This window comes from Oncorhynchus nerka, linkage group LG25 (genome assembly GCF_034236695.1).
Source record: "Oncorhynchus nerka isolate Pitt River linkage group LG25, Oner_Uvic_2.0, whole genome shotgun sequence".
NCBI lineage: Eukaryota > Metazoa > Chordata > Actinopteri > Salmoniformes > Salmonidae > Oncorhynchus > Oncorhynchus nerka.
Genome location: NC_088420.1, coordinates 14,557,627 through 14,570,868, shown reverse-complemented (window position 1 = coordinate 14,570,868; position 13,242 = coordinate 14,557,627). Strand labels below are relative to the sequence as shown.

Sequence of the window (13,242 nt, the reverse complement as noted above, 5' to 3'; positions counted from 1 at the left end):
TTTAATAGATTTGCAAAAATGTCAAAAAAACATTTTGCTTTGTCATTTTGGGTATTGTGTGTAGATTGATGTAGAACAAAATGAATGTCATCCATTTTAGAATAAGGCTGTAACGTAACAAAATTTGAAAAAAGGGAAGGGGTCTGAATACCCGAATGCACTGTATGTGGGCCTTATAAACTCTAACTAGGGCCTTAAAGGAAGCCTGATCATAGAAACAGAATGAATAAAAAGGGTGTCTCCATTCAAGTCAATGACGGCATAATAGGTGGACTGGCATCCACTTGGAGTGTACCCATGCCAGGAAGTAAAATTAGGGAAGTGTACCCTCCAATCTGTGCTTTGATTTGTTGAGTGAACTCAACTGACATTACAAAAAAATACAGTATACAACCTAGTTGAGCTATGTGTTGACAGTATAGTACTTTGTTGAGCTGTGTGTTGACAGTATACAACCTAGTTGAGCTGTGTGTTGACAGTATAGTACCTAGTTGAGCTTGTGTTGACAGTATACTACCTAGCTGAGCTCTGTTGAGCTGTGTGTTGACAGTTACCTAGTTGAGATGTGTTTCAGTGTGTTGACAGTATACTACCTAGTTGAGCTGTGTGTTGACAGTATACTACCTAGTTGAGCTGTGTGTTGACAGATATCTACCTAGCTGAGCTGTGTGTTGACAGATATCTACCTAGCTGAGCTGTGTGTTGACAGTTACCTAGTTGAGATGTGTTTCAGTGTGTTGACAGTATACTACCTAGCTGAGCTGTGTGTTGACAGTATAATACCTAGTTGAGCTGTGTGTTGACAGATTAATACCTAGCTGAGCTGTGTGCTGAGCTGTGTGCCAAGCTGTGTGCTGACAGTATACTACCTAGCTGAGCTGTGTGTTGACAGTATACTACCTAGCTGAGCTGTGTGTTGCCAGAAATCTACCTAGCTGAGCTGTGTGTTGACAGTTACCTAGTTGAGATGTGTTTCAGTGTGTTGACAGTATACTACCTAGCTGAGCTGTGTGTTGACAGATTAATACCTAGCTGAGCTGTGTGCTGAGCTGTGTGCCGAGCTGTGTGCTGACAGTATACTACCTAGCTGAGCTGTGTGTTGACAGTTACCTAGTTGAGATGTGTTTCAGTGTGTTGACAGTATTCTACCTAGCTGAGCTGTGTGTTGACAGTATACTACCTAGCTGAGCTGTGTGTTGACAGTGTAATACCTAGCAGAGCTGTGTGTTGACAGTATACAGCCAAGCTGAGCTGTGTGTTGAAAGTATACAACCTAGTTGAGCTGTGTGTTGACAGTATACAACCTAGTTGAGCTGTGTGTTGACAGTATACAACCTAGTTGACCTGTGTGTTGACAGTATACAACCTAGTTGAGCTGTGTGTTGACAGTATACAGCCTAACTGAGATGTGTGCTGACAGTATACAACCTAGTTGAGCTGTGTGTTGACAGTATAATACCTAGTTGAGCTGTGTGTTGACAGAAATCTACCTAGCTGAACTGTGTGTTGACAGTATAATACCTATTTGAGCTGTGTGTTGACAGAATAATACCTAGTTGAGCTGTGTGTTGACAGTATACTACCTAGCTGAGCTCTGTTAAGATGTGTGTTGACAGTTACCTAGTTGAGATGTGTTTCAGTGTGTTGACAGTGTACTACCTAGTTGAACTGTGTGTTGATAGTATACTGCCTAGCTGAGCTGTGTGTTTATAGTATAATACCTAGTTGAGCTGTGTGTTGACAGTGTACTACCTAGTTGAGCTGTGTTGACAGTATGCTACCTAGCTGAGCTGTGTGTTGAAAGAAATCTACCTAGCTGAACTGTGTGTTGACAGTATAATACCTATTTGAGCTGTGTGTTGACAGAATAATACCTAGCTGAGCTGTGTGTTGACAGAAATCTACCTAGTTGAGCTGTGTGTTGACAGTATACTACCTAGCTGTGTCTTGACAGTATACAACCTAGTTGAGCTGTGTGTTGACAGTATACTACCTAGCTGAGCTCTGTTAGGATGTGTGTTGACAGTTACCTAGTTGAGATGTGTTTCAGTGTGTTGACAGTATACTACCTAGTTGAGCTGTGTGTTGACAGTATATTACCTAGTTGAGCTGTGTGTTGACAGTATACTACCTAGCTGAGCTGTGTGTTGCCAGAAATCTACCTAGCTGAGCTGTGTGTTGACAGTTACCTAGTTGAGATGTGTTTCAGTGTGTTGACAGTATACTACCTAGCTGAGCTGTGTGTTGACAGTGTAATACCTAGTTGAGCTGTGTTGACAGATTAATACCTAGCTGAGCTGTGTGCTGAGCTGTGTGCCGAGCTGTGTGCTGACAGTATACTACCTAGCTGAGCTGTGTGTTGACAGTATACTACCTAGCTGAGCTCTGTTAAGCTGTGTGTTGACAGTTACCTAGTTGAGATGTGTTTCAGTGTGTTGACAGTATTCTACCTAGCTGAGCTGTGTGTTGACAGTATACTACCTAGCTGAGCTGTGTGTTGACAGTGTAATACCTAGCAGAGCTGTGTGTTGACAGTGTAATACCTAGCAGAGCTGTGTGTTGACAGTATACAGCCTAGCTGAGCTGTATGTTGACAGTATACAACCTACTTGAGCTGTGTGTTGACAGTATATTACTTAGTTGAGCTGCGTGTTGACAGTATAATACCTAGTTGAGCTGTGTGTTGACAGTATAATACCTAGTTGAGCTGTGTGTTGACAGTATAATACCTAGTTGAGCTGTGTGTTGACAGTATAATACCTAGTTGAGCTGTGTGTTGACAGTGTAATACCTAGCAGAGCTGTGTGTTGACAGTATACAGCCTAGCTGAGCTGTATGTTGACAGTATACAACCTACTTGAGCTGTGTGTTGACAGTATATTACTTAGTTGAGCTGCGTGTTGACAGTATAATACCTAGTTGAGCTGTGTGTTGACAGTATAATACCTAGTTGAGCTGTGTGTTGACAGTATAATACCTAGTTGAGCTGTGTGTTGACAGTATAATACCTAGTTGAGCTGTGTGTTGACAGTATAATACCTAGGTGAGCTGTGTGTTGACAGTATAATACCTAGTTGAGCTGTGTGTTGAGAGTGCACTACCTAGTTGAGCTGTGTGTTGACAGTATAATACCTAGTTGAGCTGTGTGTTGACAGAAATCTACCTAGCTGAACTGTGTGTTGACAGTATAATACCTATTTGAGCTGTGTGTTGACAGAATAATACCTAGCTGAGCTGTGTGTTGACCGAGATCTACCTAGCTGAGCTGTGTGTTGACAGTATAATACCTAGTTGAGCTGTGTGTTGACAGTATAATACCTAGCTGTGTGTTGACAGTATACTACCTAGCTGAGCTGTGTGTTGAGATGTGTGTTGACAGTATACAACCTAGTTGAGCTGTGTGTTGACAGTATAGTACCTAGCTGAGCTTGTGTTGACAGTATACTACCTAGCTGAGCTCTGTTAAGATGTGTGTTGACAGTTACCTAGTTGAGATGTGTTTCAGTGTGTTGACAGTATACTGTGTGTTGACAGTTACCTAGTTGAGCTGTTGAGATGTGTTTACCTAGTTGAGCTGTGTGTTGACAGTATAATACCTAGTTGAGCTGTGTGTTGACAGTGTACTACCTAGTTGAGCTGTGTTGACAGTATACTACCTAGCTGAGCTGTGTGTTGACAGTATAATACCTAGGTGAGCTATGTGTTGACAGTATAATACCTAGCAGAGCTGTGTGTTGACAGTATACTACCTAGCTGAGCTGTGTGTTGACAGTATACTACCTAGCTGAGCTGTGTGTTGACAGTATACTACCTAGCTGAGCTGTGTGTTGACAGTATACTACCTAGCTGAGCTGTGTGTTGACAGTATACTACCTAGCTGAGCTGTGTGTTGACAGTATACAACCTAGCTGAGCTGTGTGTTGACAGTATACAACCTAGCTGAGCTGTGTGTTTATAGTATAATACCTAGCAGAGCTGTGTGTTTATAGTATAATACCTAGCAGAGCTGTGTGTTTATAGTATAATACCTAGCAGAGCTGTGTGTTTATAGTATAATACCTAGCAGAGCTGTGTGTTGACAGTATAATACCTAGTTGAGCTGTGTGTTGACAGTGTACTACCTAGCTGAGCTGTGTGTTGACAGTATACTACCTAGCTGAGCTGTGTGTTGACAGTATATTACCTAGTTGAGCTGTGTGTTGACAGTATATTACCTAGTTGAGCTGTGTGTTGACAGTATACTACCTAGTTGAGCTGTGTTGCTGCTCAGTAGGTCTGTGATGATCTCAGCATGAGTCAGTCTCATCCTCCTCCTCTCTGCCGCGATGCTGTACTCCATCTGCTCTGTCTGCGTCCGCGGAATCACCTGCTTCAGCTGCACCTGCACGTGCACACACACACACCCCAACACTGTGTGTGTGTCCTCCTATTGAAGCATGACATATTGATGTGGTTGATACGTCCAACACTGTCAAACCAAGATGGGTGCCCCCTCACTCTTCAGCCCTCACCTTCCCCTCCTCGGTACGTCGAGCCACAAAGGTGGCAAAGGCATTGCACACGTTCCACTGGCAGCTACTGAACAGGTCCTCACAGCTTACCGTGATGCCCACCTGCGGATAGGGCCCACGTGGCATCATATGATGACACCAGGCAGAGTGCCAGACATATTGTTACATACATATATTAGTAAGGTCTCGTCACAAATTGTGCCCTCTATTCCCTAATTGTACATTTTTATCATTGAACACAGAGCATAGGTTACCATTTGGTGAATTAAAACGGGACTAGATTCTACAGTAAAGAACACCGGTTGTAAACAGGGACCCTCTATTATGGAACAGCATTGTTTATCATTTCTCTCCCCAACATACATTATTAATGATTTCAAAACAAAAGTTCAATAGATTGAATATTTACTACACAAAGATCAAAGATGGTGTCCCCACAAACCTCCATGCTGGATGTGAAGGCTCTGTTCACGTTTGCCTTGATGTTAACAACCTGTCCGACTCTGCGTAAAATAATAAACAAACATTTCTATGATTAACATTGGACAGTGGTTACAGTGTGAACAGAAGAACACCAGCCCCTCCTTTCTGTGGCTAAGCTAAAGGCTATATGTCACTGTAAATATACTGAAAAGGTATGTTTCAGGAAGTGAAATACTTACCCTATAGTGTGCTCAAAGTGGATGTCGTCAACAGAGGCAGTAATACAGGGAGACCCAGCATGTCTTTCAGCTGTGACAACATAGAGGTCCACAAACATCATATGTACAGTACATACGTGCCTTGTCGGCTGACAGGACTCCATAGCTGTTGATCTCAAGCTACGTCTCGGAGGGCTGCAGTCAGAGTCTGCGTCCCAAATTACACCTTATTTCCAAAAAGTGTACTATTTTTGGCCAGAGCCCCAGGTTGGGACTTGAGCGGGACCGCTTTTTCTTTAGAGGTCATACTATGAGGTTAAGGTCATAGCTCACCAGACAGGCAGGCTGTGGAGTCCATCCACTTGAGCAGCTGTCCTACGCTGAGCTCTCCACAGTGGTTGGCGTGGCAGGGCATCACGATCTGGCTCATCTTGACCTCTGTGGGGTTCCTGTACACCTCGCCACTCTCCAAGATGAAGAGGGGATCCTCCATGGGGTCTCCGTCGCCCTTCTCACACGACATGACTCTGGACTGTACAGGACACAGGGGAAAAGTAGAAGCTAAAGTGTATTACAGTACTTGAAAGGGATAGACTCAATCTAGTGTGTCATGCATGGTGTTATAACCATTTATTGTACACTGTTTCACCTCTTTAAAAAAGGTGCTGCTAGGTTGGTTTTAGAATACAAACTATAAAGACTATTGTAGTTATTCAAGCTCTTTGAATAAATGATTATATTAGTTCATTATGCCAAGGTCTTAGTGGCACCCTATTTATAACATTCGAGGAAATCTTAATCTAGTTACAAGGAAAAATAATTCAGAACAAAACAGATTATTCCAGTCTGAGCTAAGCCTACTTGGCTCGCAGAAGGACTATAGGTGAACAAGAGGCAATTCCCACCCTAACTGCTTTGTTTATGCAATGGGTCTCATGGAAATACCAAAATAACTTATACAACGGAGTAATCACGTCTCAATTAAACTAAACATGTTGTTCCTCTTTTTTTGCAATTTTCTCCTGTTTTTGTGCCTTCAAATAATACTTCGCTCAAGCAGCACACTCATGCCCCAACAAAATGGTTATTGTGCTTCACAAAAGAAGGTGCTTTACTTGGGGGAAAAAATCTGTAGCTCAGTTTGTCATCTGACAGATTGCTTAAAAACATGTTTTTCCCTCGAAGAACACTATGTAATGCTGTATAATAATACCCTTAGTGAATTGGATAGGAAACTCGAAAGACTCGCTGACTGTAGACCACGCATCTGGTTGAAAATAAATCAACTTCAAAGAATAGACTAGTGTATTCTTCTATTACGGCTAAAATAGAACGTTGCAGTTAGTCTATTTGTATTATCAACTGTCTGTTCCAGCTCTCTGTTCAAATGAAATGGTCACCTGTCTCGTGCTCACCGGACATGCGATTTAGTGGAGCAGTAGCAGTGACGTCCAATAGACTGGTCTACTGTACAAACGGGATTCGTCCAGTTATTCGGTTATTATCTCACACTCATGAGACTACTAGGCTATACGCGTGGTGGAATGAGTCACTCACTGATGGAATATATTGACAGAGTAAAACGTGACAGAGTAAAAACAATGACTAGGCAATCGCTCTTTAAACGTTTTACATAATTTCCCAAGACAATAAAATAGACTTACCCAAAGGGAACTTTTCAGCAGACGGTCAGGTCACATTTGCATGAATGAATAAGCAAAACAAAACTTTTCAGTCTCGTGTAAGTCTCCACTCTCTGCCAATTCTTTCATTCTCCGGACACAACTGTGTGGCGTGCATGCAATGATGTATATAAACCCTGGAATACAGATTCCACCGCGCAGCCATCTTGGTACTCCTCCTGGGTTCTCAAAACGATTTTGGAAGCTATAGAAATGCATTTATTAACGTCTAGTTTCGTTTTTGACACGTTTATTATATTACATTCACCTTAATGCATACTTTTAAATATATTATGTGAGCTAAACATACAAATAAAATAAAAAATTCAGAGTACGGTTACTGTCCCACTACAAAATAAACAACCAATAAATACATGTGATTTTGTCCTTGAAACATTTAATTGAAATACGGTAGAATTCCATGAATTCCGATGACCGCTCCTAATAGAGAGTGCCAATATGGCTGACTGGCGGCTTCATAGACTCTCAACGGCCAATACATAGCGTTTGCAATCAAGGGTTTATATACATCACTGGTGGCATGACGCCGCTAAACAGAGCAGACACACCTCCTGTTGCTGGACGTGGGGTACCAATTTAAATGACACTTAAGGTGGAACTTTAATGTGGAAATGGTCCATTAACAGTTTTAAATATTTAAAGCTGAGATCTGCATGAAAGAGCGCAACTGGGGTATTTGTTATTGTTTTTTAAACTGGGCAGAGGAGCATCAAGCAGTATTGTAAAAACGTTCATAGTAGGCTAAATACTCTGCTGTTCTATCTTTCAGGGAACCTTGTGGTATAGGCTAGGTTAATTTCTCATTAGATTAATGTAAATATTCACTTTTGAATTATGAATCATTTTCAAAGATCTGTTTGAGATATAACAACAAACATGTTGATGCGCTCCCAAGTGGTGCAGTGGTGATTGGGAGTCCCATAGGGCAGTGCACAATTGGTCCAAACCTGTAGCCAGGGTAGGTGTCATTGTAAATAAGAATTTGTTCTTAACAGACTTGCCTGGTTAAATAAAACTCTTTGTTATATCAGAAAAAATTATTCATATTTTGAATGTGAATATTTTTTCATTTTTTCCTGATATAACAAAGAGTTTTATTTAGCCAGGCAAGTCGGTTCATCTAATGAGAAATAAACCAAAAATTGATTGGGAAAATAAAGTACAGTACACGACCCAGTGCCCCTGCAGATACTACTGGTGCCATAGGTGCATACCTCTGTCCAAGGGAGGTAACACTATTCCTCTCAAAGTGTTCCACATACACAACCTAATGTGAACAGGGAAGTCTTAGCGATTATCCAATGACCATGTACTGCATGAGCTGTGCCATGTATTACTATGCCCCCCCCCCATTCTAATATCCCACCCATTCTGAAATTTAATTTCTGTCCCCCCAAGTTTTATCATTGGAATATGATACAAAACGAGGCAACAGTGTGCTTTAGAACCATGCGTACGTTTCCGAGCGGTCAGGTAGGCTGTTTGGAGTGTTTATCCGACTGGATAAAAAATATATATATATATATAATTATGTCCCCCCCCCACTTCTAAAACTAAAGTTACGTCCCTGTATAGGCCTATAGCACAAGGTCCCCTGAAAGATAACTCAGTCTGCAGTGGTTCCCAAACTTTTTATAGTCCTGTACCCATTCAAACATTCAACCTCCAGCTGCGTACCCCCTCTAGCACCAAGGTCAACGCACTGTTGTTTTTTGCCATCATTGTAAGCCTGCCACACACACATACTAAACGATACATTTATTCAACATAAGAATGAGTGCGAGTTTGTCACAACCCGGCTTGTGGGAAGTGACAAAGAGCTCTTATAGTACCAGGGCACAAATAATAATCAATAATTTTGCTCTTTATTTAGCCATCTTACATATAAAACCTTATTTGTTCATAACAAATTGTGAATAACTCACAGGTTAATGAGAAGGGTATGCTTGAAAGGATGCACATAACTCTGCAATGTGCACAAAAAAACATACAATGATGGAAAGACCTGTGTGTTGTCCTTGTTAATGCAGACAGAAAAGAGCTCCAACTTCTTAATCATAGCCTCAATTTTGTCCCTCACATTGAATATAGTTGCTGTAATCCTAGATTCCGATCATTCAGGAGAGGAAACACACCCAGATAGGCCAGTCGTGTGAGAAACGTCATCATCATGCAAGAGGTCAGATAAGTGAAAATCATGGTTAGTAAAGACAACTTTAAGCCCGTCTCTTAATTCAAAAAAACATGTCAATACTTTTCCCCTTGATAACCAGCGCACTTCTGCATGTTGTAAAAGCGTTACATGGTCGCTGCCCTTATCATTACATAATGCAGAAAATACTTGAGTGTTCAGGGGCCTTGCTTTAACAAAGGTAACCATTTTCACTGTAGTTTCCAAAACATTCTCTTGGCAGCAAGAGCCTCTCGGTGGATGCTGCAGTTTACCCAAATGTCATCGGGAGCAACTGCTTGCACGCACGTTACCACTCTACTATGTCTCCCTGTCATGGCTTTTGCGCCATCAGTACAGATACCAACACATCTTGACCACCAAAGTCCATTTGATGTCACAAAGTTGTCCAGTACTTTAGAAATATCCTCTCATGTTGTCCTGGTTTGCAAAAGAGGAGGTCTTCCTTCATTGACCCCCCCATAAACGTAACAGACCTATACCAGGAGCTGTGCCAGGCCCGCCACATCTGTTTACTCATCCAGCTGTAACGCATATAATTCACTAGTTTGTATGCGAAGCAGTAATTGTTTCAAAACATCTCCTACCATGTCACTGATGCGTCGTGAAACAGTGTTGAATGAGGAATGCTTTGTCTGTATAGTTTTTGTCCTTTTCCCCCAGCATTGTCCCAGCCATATCCGCGGCAGCAGGAAGAAATAAGTCCTCCACAATAGAATGAGGCTTGCCTGTCCTAGCCACTCAGTAGCTCACCATATAAGACACTTCTAGACCCTTCTTATTAATGGTACCTGTTGCTTTTATACATGTCTTACTACTCAAAAGTCGTCTTTATTCTCGCTGAAAATGCTCCCGTGGCTTATTTTCCAAATGGTCATGTTTCGTTTCTAAATGTCTGTGCAAGAGTGAAGGTTTCCCACGACAGAGAAACGGTTTATGTGATTGGATGTTAATTATTTGACTAGGCTACCTGTATTTGACATTGTGTTGTTATTACGCTTAACACTAGATGGTTTATGTCTTGTTTTGCACATATGAATATTACAGTTTAATGTTATTTTGGGTGAGAAAAAACACCCAAATGTATAGTCCCGTTGGAAAATATAAATGTACTGTTTGAAAATGTGAAGAAGGATTTTGTTATAAAAAAAAAACATGAATCACATTTTAATTTGGCGTAACCCCGTAACAACGTTTGTCTATAGTGAATTTAAGGTTACAGGTTGAGAGCCAAGATAGTTTTTTTTACATAATATTTACAGAAGGAGTGCCAGCTAGCTCTCACAATTTACCCCAATAAATTAAGATTAGTTCATAACCAAGTTGGAAGGTGGTAATCACCAGTTGTGAAGTTGTAATTACCAGTTGGATGCATTCACGTGCTTTGAACTGGTTGAGAAATGCCGATTGACTAATGACCAACAAGCTGCAACAACCATAAGATAAAAGTACAGCTATCATGCTTTTAAACAAATGATAGTGTTCAAAAAACATTCATATAGTTACAGTGCCTTGCGAAAGTAAATAAACATATCCAGGTGTTAGAATGGCCAAGTCAAAGTCCAGACCTGAATCCAATCGAGAATCTGTGGAAAGAACTGAACTGCTGTTCACAAATGCTCTCCATCCAACCTCACTGAGCTCGAGCTGTTTTGCAAGGAGGAATGGGAAAAAAATTCAGTCTCTCGATGTGCAAAACTGATAGAGACATACCCCAAGCGACTTACAGCTGTAATCGCAGCAAAAGGTGGCGCTACAAAGTATTAACTTAAGGGGGCTGAATAATTTTGCACGCCCAATTTTTCCGTTTTTGATTTGTTAAAAAAGTTTGAAATATCCAATAAATGTCGTTCCACTTCATGATTGTGTCCCACTTGTTGTTGATTCTTCACAAAAAAATACAGTTTTATATCTTTATGTTTGAAGCCTGAAATGTGGCAAAAGGTCGCAAAGTTCAAGGGGGCCGAATACTTTCGCAAGGCACTGTATCTTTATAAAGGTTTGCTGTTGCATTTAACTGCTGAAAATGTTATCAAGGTAATTTCCTTAGTAGGTGATGACAAGTTTCCCACTTGTAATTTCCAGTTGGAGGGGCATTCAAATGGATTTTTCCCATGCATGTAGTAAATACCACATTCCCAGTTGGTTATGAACGCAGCATTATAGCCTCGTCTGCTGACGGTTTCAAGACCCCCCATCAACTAACTGTGACTGGCACCTCGGCTATCGCGGAGTTGAAATGCATTGTCATATCTGGAGGCCTATTTGGTTTACATAAATTCACCAGTCGATCAGGAATAAGATGTGTGTTGTCAATGAGAACAAAACTCGGTTAAACAACTCCAGAAAAATACTTTCAGGTAACTAGTTTGAGTCTAATCGGATTTAAAACAAATGAGAAGACCATTTTTTAAACGATGGTGTGTGAGGCTACAGTAGGCTAGCCTTTAATTTGCAAAGTACCAAAAATAGAAGGCTAATGACAATACAAATGGTAGCAATGTGATATCAGGACATTCGAATTGCTCGTTTTAGGATACAATACTAATTTTCAGCCAGACGCGTGTATCTTGTTTACCTACGGGTGCTTCGTTACAGTCAACAGCTTTTAAGAACACGTGAACCTATTCCACATCAACAACCAATAAGGTGTCTCTTTTTTACTTGCCGTTTTCTTAAAGAGGAAGATGCTGCTACTTCAGTTCAGATCTAATACTCGTGAATAGTCAATTATAAAATATTAGACTAGATGGAAACAGGTGGTAGCCTAGACCTATTATTTGACCCTGCTGGTCATCTATGAACATTTGAACATCTTGGACATGTTCTGTTATAATCTCCACCCAGCACAGCCAGAAGAGGACTGGCCACCCCACATAGCCTGGTTCCTCTCTAGGTTTCTTCCTAGGTTTGGCCTTTCTAGGGGTTTTCCTAGCCACCGTGCTTCTACACCTGCATTGCTTGCTGTTTGGGGTTTTAGGCTGGGTTTCTGTACAGCACTTTGAGATATCAGCTGATATAAGAAGGGCTTTATAAATACATTTGATTGATACATTTTTTAAAACTACTTAGGGGGAAAAAACCTTTGCATTTCACAATAGTCTATGACTGACATTTCAAACACAGAAATTATATATAATATGGGTTAACATTAGCATAACCCGTTCGCCTAAAATGAAAATACACTAAACAGGTTTTGTTTTGCTCATGTTCAATGGAAAAAGTATAATTTAGGCTCCAATAATCACTTACAATTTAATACATTGTCGTCATAGCAGGGCTGAAACTGGAGTGCTTGTCTAGATGATACCTCTCAATGTTGAATAAAGTGTGCCTTTTATTCTTACTTTGCATGATAATGAACGTTGGGATATGTAAAGTAGATGTCCTACTGTAACAACCACCTCCAATTGGCAACAGCAAAGCATGACATAACGTTAAGGCAGGGCTAAATGGAATTCCTGTACGCTCATTGGTGAAAATAGTTGCCAGTCAATTTAGCCCTATCCCCTTCTCCTTGACCAGGCTCGGTTGAGAAGTGCAGTAAGGAGTGCGAGAGAGGGTCGCGGCCGTGGCAGACTGATGGTCTGACAGATGAAATAGCGAAAATAGAGAAAGATAAGGCGGGCGTTCACCCTCACAAAATCATGTTCCCTAAAGGCAAAGGGTCCGCTGTGCCGTCGGATGGACAAGCACGGGAAAAGTAAGTTTTCAAACATATTTCTTACCTAATGCATATTATACCCCACCTCGGCTTTGTGGTTTGCCGGACAGCGAATTTCTTCTTACCGAGGAGGATGGAATTGAATGAACCGCCTTGTCTGCTCGCCATTCGTTCCCGTTTCTGACTTCGGCTTTAATGCTCTTCCTTGGCCTCATTACTGCACGTAAATGGGTGCTTTTATTTTCTATTAAGGGTCTGTGAACTATATATATATATTTGTTTATGGAAAAATTAATAGCTTAAACAAATGCACCGTTCAATTTGCTTTACGTATTGTATGTTACATTAATTGATTAAAAATGTAGCTTCCCCCAGTGTTTTGGTTACTACTTTGTTTGAGTTGCCGCTACGAGGGTCGTATCCAACACTCATTTATCGACCTATAATTACGCGTTTTCTCCTTGGTTACAATGTTTCCGATTTGAAGCGTTTGGAAAGCCATCGTGCGAAAAGGCCCTTTGGAGTCGGTGGT

The 13,242-nt window shown here is 41.1% G+C and overlaps 2 protein-coding genes across 8 annotated transcripts in view; one reads left to right on the top strand and one right to left on the bottom strand.

The window, feature by feature from the left end:
- The window catches only part of acot11b (acyl-CoA thioesterase 11b), a 21,840-nt gene extending 8,598 nt beyond the window's left edge, over positions 1–13,242 (bottom strand). Inside the window, exons 1-6 of one of the 4 annotated variants that reach the window (XM_065009594.1) lie at positions 12,836–13,242; positions 5,486–5,684; positions 5,174–5,243; positions 4,954–5,014; positions 4,512–4,613; positions 4,246–4,426 (exon numbers count right to left, since the gene is read on the bottom strand). In XM_065009594.1, the coding sequence (XP_064865666.1) occupies positions 4,246–4,426; positions 4,512–4,613; positions 4,954–5,014; positions 5,174–5,243; positions 5,486–5,684; positions 12,836–12,925 (703 nt within the window). In that variant the 5' untranslated portion in view covers positions 12,926–13,242. Of the gene's footprint in view, positions 1–4,245; positions 4,427–4,511; positions 4,614–4,953; positions 5,015–5,173; positions 5,244–5,485; positions 5,685–6,816; positions 7,714–12,774 lie in introns of those variants that run through there. The other 3 variants (XM_065009595.1, XM_065009597.1, XM_065009596.1) reach the window with 3 other exon arrangements.
- The window catches only part of LOC115124949 (single-stranded DNA-binding protein 3-like), a 33,502-nt gene continuing 31,548 nt past the window's right edge, over positions 11,289–13,242 (top strand). For 2 of the 4 annotated variants that reach the window (XM_029654451.2, XM_029654450.2), the window contains exons 1-2: positions 11,289–11,406; positions 12,572–12,749. In XM_029654451.2, coding sequence (XP_029510311.1) covers positions 11,349–11,406; positions 12,572–12,749 — 236 coding nt within the window. In that variant the 5' untranslated portion in view covers positions 11,289–11,348. The remainder of the gene's footprint in view (positions 11,407–12,571; positions 12,750–13,242) is intronic. The other 2 variants (XM_029654454.2, XM_029654452.2) reach the window with 1 other exon arrangement.